Source organism: Cicer arietinum, chromosome 7, assembly GCF_000331145.2.
Source record: "Cicer arietinum cultivar CDC Frontier isolate Library 1 chromosome 7, Cicar.CDCFrontier_v2.0, whole genome shotgun sequence".
In the NCBI taxonomy this organism is placed as follows: domain Eukaryota; kingdom Viridiplantae; phylum Streptophyta; class Magnoliopsida; order Fabales; family Fabaceae; genus Cicer; species Cicer arietinum.
In genome coordinates, this window is record NC_021166.2 from 32,566,838 (window position 1) to 32,573,544 (window position 6,707).

The 6,707-nt window shown below is 35.2% G+C and overlaps 1 protein-coding gene across 1 annotated transcript; it reads left to right on the forward strand.

Annotated features, from left to right (window-relative positions):
* Nucleotides 1–243: 243 nt before the first annotated feature.
* Nucleotides 244–6,337, forward strand: LOC101514127 (phosphoenolpyruvate carboxylase, housekeeping isozyme). The gene is made up of 11 exons (XM_004516019.4): nt 244–402; nt 629–825; nt 1,557–1,948; nt 2,063–2,147; nt 2,436–2,658; nt 2,883–2,986; nt 3,096–3,189; nt 3,349–3,503; nt 3,878–4,876; nt 4,998–5,384; nt 5,819–6,337. Exons 2-11 carry the CDS (start codon nt 658–660, stop codon nt 6,113–6,115), a joined length of 2,904 nt encoding a protein of 967 aa, XP_004516076.1. The 5' UTR covers nt 244–402; nt 629–657; the 3' UTR covers nt 6,116–6,337.
* Nucleotides 6,338–6,707: the final 370 nt, after the last annotated feature.

Sequence of the window (6,707 nt, forward strand, 5' to 3'; positions counted from 1 at the left end):
ATTAAATATTAAATTTTGATATGATATTTATTAATTGAAAATGTTTTGATATAATATTTTTTTTTCTAAATTTTAATCTGTTGTTTAAAATATTTTGTCTATAGTTTTATTACTTCTAAACCATTAAATGATTTTTATTTAAATATTTAGATAAAATATATAAAAATTGGCATTTCATTCAAGAATTTCTTTAACAATAATTGATACAATAAAGGGCGTGAAATTAGGCGGCTTTAACCGAGGTTCGACTTTAGAGGAACTTATCTTTATTTACATATTTTTCCCTATATAAGTACAGCTCTGCACCCTTTGAGTTTGGATCTGGGGTCTTTCACTTCTCTCTCTTTCTCTCTTTGTTTTTCTCTTATTGTCTTCTTCTTATCTTATTGGCCCTTTACATAGGTATACTACACTATAATCTTAGATCTCAGTTACTGATTCCCTGTATAAATGTTTCGTTTCCACAGGCACCCTTTTTTCCCGTTGTTGTAGCAAATTAACACCATGATTCTCCTTTCTACTTTACAACATCTAGTTTTTTTCGTTCCTTAATTTTTAGCGATCAGATTTTGTTTTGATTTAATGTTCCACTTATTGTTGGGGTTTGTTTGGTTTTTTATGTTTTCAGGTGAAGGGGGTTGATTGAATTGAGTTGAAATGGCGAACAGGAACCTGGAAAAGATGGCATCAATTGATGCTCACCTTCGGCAATTGGTTCCTGCAAAAGTGAGTGAGGATGACAAACTTATTGAGTATGATGCTTTACTCTTGGATCGGTTCCTTGATATTCTACAGGATTTACATGGGGAGGATCTGAAAGAAACGGTGAGTTTTTAATTTTTTTCATACCTTCGCCTAATGGATTCTAGAAGGAAAATATATTTTTTTTCCTACTGTTTATTTTTACTTTTTTTATTTAAAAAATACAAATTGTTCTTTTCAACGTTGACAGTTGAGTTTACTTTCAAGTTTCTAAATTGTCAAAATACAAGGATTATGTGATGTATATTGAAAGTTTAATTGTTTTAATTGGTCAACACTCACTCACGCTTTGTTTATTATGAGTACTTTGACTATTTGTTTAGCCTACCAATTAGGAGACAAAACATGACATGAACCATATTCATGTCTCTTGGTGATTGAGATTTGTGATATATAGAGCCAGTATAGTAAAAAGTCACTTTTAAGAGTTTTCATGTGTTTGTTACAGTTTTCTTTTTGGAAAAATGAGAATCTGAAAAAAAATCTAAAATCTTCTTAAATGAGAAGATGTTTTTAATAGCTTCTCAAAAATCATTTTTCATAACTGATTTTCTTTAAAAAAAGTGATTTTCATTATGACAGACAAACACAACAGTTTCTTCTTTTCTTGAAAATCTCTAAAAAATAATTTATGAATTATTGAGTAGAAAATAGTGTTTTTAGAATCCGTAACAAACAAGCGTGATAATTGGACTTTACTTTACATATCATGTCATATGTGCTCTTGCATTTCTCTTTTAACATTATGAAGTAGAGAACTGTTTCATGGTTATGACTAATTGGTTCTTATGCAGGTCCAAGAAGTATATGAACTTTCTGCTGAGTATGAAGGAAAGCATGACCCTGAGAAACTGGAAGAACTTGGAAATCTGATAACTAGTTTGGATGCCGGAGATTCTATTGTTGTTGCCAAGTCCTTTTCCCACATGCTTAACTTGGCAAACTTAGCTGAAGAAGTCCAAATTGCTCATCGCAGAAGGATTAAGTTGAAAAAGGGTGATTTTGCTGATGAAAACAATGCAACAACTGAATCAGATATTGAAGAAACTCTCAAGAGACTTGTAGGGGATCTGAACAAGTCTCCTCAGGAAGTTTTTGATGCACTGAAAAACCAGACTGTTGATCTTGTTCTTACTGCTCATCCTACGCAATCAATCCGTAGATCTTTGCTTCAAAAGCATGGAAGGTTTAATTTAAAACCTAGTACTTTTCAGTTTCTGCCCTTTACTTTTGTTATTCTTGATTTAGTTTACATCAAAATGAGGATATTTAAGCTTTCTTCTCTTCTACTTCTTTTCAGGATACGGAATTGTTTAGCACATTTGTATGCTAAAGATATCACTCCTGATGATAAACAGGAGCTTGATGAGGCTCTACAGAGGGAGGTGAATATCAAATCTCTTATGATTTCTTTTAATGTTCTCCCAATTTGTCATGATTCTATCATTTTTTTTTGTTGCAACTTCCACACAACTGAAAACTTAAATGCAATTTTCTGAGTTTTTTTGGTCGGAATCTATTTGTTTGCATCTGCACTATCTGTGAAGAATATTGTAAAAGAAAAATCATCATTGTGTCCATGTTATTAAAAAGTATATTCAAGTTGCAAGCAAATGCTTTATTTTTTAAGGCATGGAGATTTTGAAAAGTTTCTTTTACTTGTGTTCATGTAGATCCAAGCTGCTTTCCGTACTGATGAAATAAGGAGGACCCCTCCTACACCACAAGATGAGATGAGAGCAGGGATGAGCTACTTCCATGAAACAATTTGGATGGGTGTACCTAAATTTCTCCGTCGTGTTGATACAGCTTTGAAAAATATAGGGATTAATGAACGTGTCCCATATAATGCGCCCCTTATTCAGTTTTCTTCTTGGATGGGTGGAGATCGTGATGGTATGATTCTTCTTGCCTTTAACCAATAATATTTTTAAGTTTAAGAAAAAAACAAAGATGTGCAGAGATTGCGAAGCCTAACATTATAAATGTTGCCAGGTTGTCATGTCAAATGTCAACCTTTAGATGGGTCATATCAGTTTGTTTGTAGTATATGTCATGAAACTATTAAGGTTCTCCGATGGCCATGTCTCATGTGTCTAACTATGTACAATATGATGCAGGAAATCCAAGAGTTACTCCTGAAGTGACAAGAGATGTTTGCTTATTGGCTAGAATGATGGCTGCTAATTTGTATTATTCTCAGATAGAGGATCTTATGTTTGAAGTAATTTAAAGCCATCCAAATCTTTTTAAACAATATTATTGTGGATGGTTTATTAATATGTCACCATTATGCTGATTTCCCTTTTTTTTTTCTTCTTAATCTTCTGTAGCTGTCTATGTGGCGCTGCAATGACGAGCTACGTGTCCGTGCAGAAGAACTTAACAGGTCTTCCAAGAAAGACGCCGTTGCAAAACACTACATAGGTATTTACTTAAGTCTTTTGTTTAAGTTCAATTAAGTTTAAATTTTATACTTCAGTAAAAGCTCCCAAATTATTATAGTTACTTGAGGTTTTGCGTCATAATAGGTTAGTTGGGTAACTTTTGTGATACTCTACTTAATTTACTTGATTCATGATACAGAATTTTGGAAAAACATCCCTCCAAATGAACCATATCGTGTGCTACTTGGTGAAGTAAGGGATAGGCTCTACCAAACTCGTGAACGTTCTCGCCATTTGTTAGCTAATGGGTACTCTGACATTCCAGAGGAGCATACTTTCACCAATGTTGACGAGGTAATTTTTTGGCTTACCTTTGTATTCAAGTAATACAATCTAGTCTAGCTTCCGATTTGGCAGTTTAAAAGTCATCAATATTATGCAATTATTGCATCCACTGTTTGTTTATGTAGCTTGACTGTTCGAGAAACTTTATCAAAACCTTTTTAGATGTTAATAAAGTTTCGTTTTCTGGAAATGATGTTTTTTAGCTTTGTTGGATTATCATCAAAATTCACATTCCTACTAGTTAATTTGCTCTTCACTTTTGTTAGAAATGCAAAAAAGATAAAATAGACAGAACAAGGATATGTTGTATGAAACTTTTAGTTTTATTGCATGCTACTTTTTTATCTTACAGATGCTAACTAAACTTATTAAATTTTGTCTAGTTCTTGGAACCTCTTGAACTCTGTTATAGATCACTTTGTGCTTGTGGTGATCGCGCAATTGCTGATGGAAGTCTTCTAGATTTCTTGAGGCAAGTCTCTACTTTTGGTCTGTCACTAGTGAGGCTTGATATCAGGCAAGAATCAGAACGTCATAGTGATGTATTGGATGCAATTACCAAACATCTGGAAATTGGCTCCTACCAAGAATGGTCTGAAGAAAAGCGGCAGCAATGGCTTTTGTCTGAATTGAGTGGCAAACGCCCCTTGTTCGGACCTGACCTTCCCCAAACTGAAGAAATTAGAGATGTTTTGGACACGTTTCATGTCATAGCAGAACTACCATCAGACAACTTTGGAGCATATATCATATCAATGGCTACTGCAGCATCCGATGTGCTTGCAGTTGAACTTCTACAACGCGAATGCCATGTCAAGCATCCATTGAGAGTTGTGCCATTGTTTGAGAAGCTTGCTGATCTGGAGGCAGCTCCTGCTGCATTAGCCCGGTTGTTCTCAATTGATTGGTACAGAAATCGGATCAACGGGAAACAAGAAGTCATGATTGGGTATTCTGATTCAGGTAAAGATGCTGGAAGGTTTTCTGCAGCATGGCAGCTATACAAGGCTCAAGAGGAGCTTATAAAGGTAGCTAAGGAATATGGTGTTAAACTAACTATGTTCCATGGTCGCGGAGGGACTGTTGGAAGGGGTGGTGGTCCCACTCACCTTGCTATACTGTCTCAGCCTCCAGAGACAATCCACGGATCACTTCGTGTAACTGTCCAAGGTGAAGTTATTGAGCAATCATTTGGAGAGCAGCACTTGTGTTTCAGAACACTACAACGTTTCACTGCAGCTACTCTAGAGCATGGAATGCATCCTCCAATTTCTCCCAAACCGGAATGGCGTGCTTTGATGGACCAGATGGCTGTCATTGCCACAGAAGAATACCGTGCTATGGTATTTCAAGAACCCCGTTTCGTTGAGTATTTCAGGCTGGTAAGATTCTTAAAATAAAGATCAAATGATCAATTACTTGTTTTTTTCATCTTCCATTTTCTCTCTATTGGATAAACTGACATTTATATTTAACAATCACTGCAAACCTTCTAAAATGCAGGCGACACCAGAGTTGGAATATGGTCGGATGAATATCGGAAGTCGACCAGCAAAGCGAAAGCCAAGTGGAGGTATTGAGACACTCCGTGCTATACCTTGGATCTTTGCCTGGACACAAACAAGGTTTCATCTTCCAGTGTGGCTTGGATTTGGGGCAGCATTCAAGCAAGTTATTGACAAGGATATTAGAAATCTTCAAATGCTACAAGAGATGTACAATCAATGGCCTTTCTTTAGGGTCACTATTGATTTAGTGGAAATGGTGTTTGCCAAGGGAGACCCCGGTATTGCTGCTCTTTATGACAGGCTCCTTGTTTCAAAAGATCTATGGCCTTTCGGCGAGCAGTTGAGGACCAAATTTGAAGAAACTAAGAAACTCCTACTTCAGGTAAAGCTTTATACTCTTACCATGTTACATTTTATTTCAATTCATTCTTAACAAGGTGTCTGTTTCAAGTCATGTAAATTCATTATTGGGGATAACTTTTTCAGAATTATAATGATGGCACTTGTATTATTGGTTTTTTTTAGAAGTGTTTGGCTATCATTTATAAAATATTTACGAATATCATTTGAACAATTTTTTTCCTAACCTTTAGATTATATCCGTGGAAATTAAAAGTTATTTTTTTCAAAATTTTTTTTTATACCTACAATTAAAATTTTGTAACCTTATATCAAACACGGGAATACATTCCCCAAATCATATTCTCAAAAATGCAAAGTAGCTTTTTATTCTTTATTAAACATCAAATTATTTCCCAAGAGTAAGATACTACTTAGTTACCACAAGCTTATTTTCATTTTGTGCCGGACTTATAGGTGGCTGCGCACAAGGATCTTCTTGAGGGAGACCCTTACTTGAAGCAAAGACTCCGCTTGCGTGATTCGTACATTACTACCCTAAATGTGTGCCAAGCTTACACATTGAAACGTATCCGAGATCCAAACTATAATGTGAAGCTACGCCCTCACATCTCTAAAGAGTCTATAGAGATAAGTAAAGCTGCTGATGAACTTGTAACACTGAACCCAACAAGTGAGTATGCACCTGGTTTGGAAGATACTCTCATTCTCACCATGAAGGGTATTGCTGCTGGATTGCAAAACACTGGTTAAATCTGAGTTTCTGCTGTTTTCTCTTTCGTTTTCTTACCAGAAATAATAATAATGAATTTAGTTGTACACATCCTTAAGGGTGTTGATTTCAATTCCCTCTTTGTATTTATCATAATATATGAACTGTGTTTCCGAGCTTCTGCGCTAAAGAGATAGTTGCAGTGTAATGAATTAATGCAAGTTTGCATCTGATAATTATGTTCCAGTCCTAAATTATGCTGATTACTAGTTGCACTTGTTTGTGATTACCTATTTCTATCAACAATTTGGTGCATCAACATATTACTCAGTGCCTAACGAGGTAGTACTTAAGATGGCAAATTATATGTGGTATGTTTTTGGTTAGTTCTGGGTTGAAATTTTGGGGTACATAGTAATCTTGGATAAACAATGCTGGCACGTCACATGGTTGCAAGTTTTTTTATTGGGGTTCATATAATTCTTGTAGTCTAAAACCAATATGAGAAGGTTGGCTGATTATCTTTTTCTAAACATCAACGATTTTGTAATATCGGAAGTTGGAAAGAGTATGCAAGATTGCAAGTGTATCACAAGTCGTCATTAATGAAAATCATGTATTTTTCTTTGGTTT

Bases quoted from the DNA above. Each gene is read 5' to 3' on its own strand.
- LOC101514127 (XM_004516019.4), top strand. From the start codon at position 658: ATGGCGAACAGGAACCTGGAAAAGATGGCATCAATTGATGCTCACCTT. The intron at 3,504-3,877 runs GTAATTTTTTGG...AATTTTGTCTAG, and splicing joins CTTTCACCAATGTTGACGAG to TTCTTGGAACCTCTTGAACT. The intron at 5,385-5,818 runs GTAAAGCTTTAT...CCGGACTTATAG, and splicing joins CTAAGAAACTCCTACTTCAG to GTGGCTGCGCACAAGGATCT.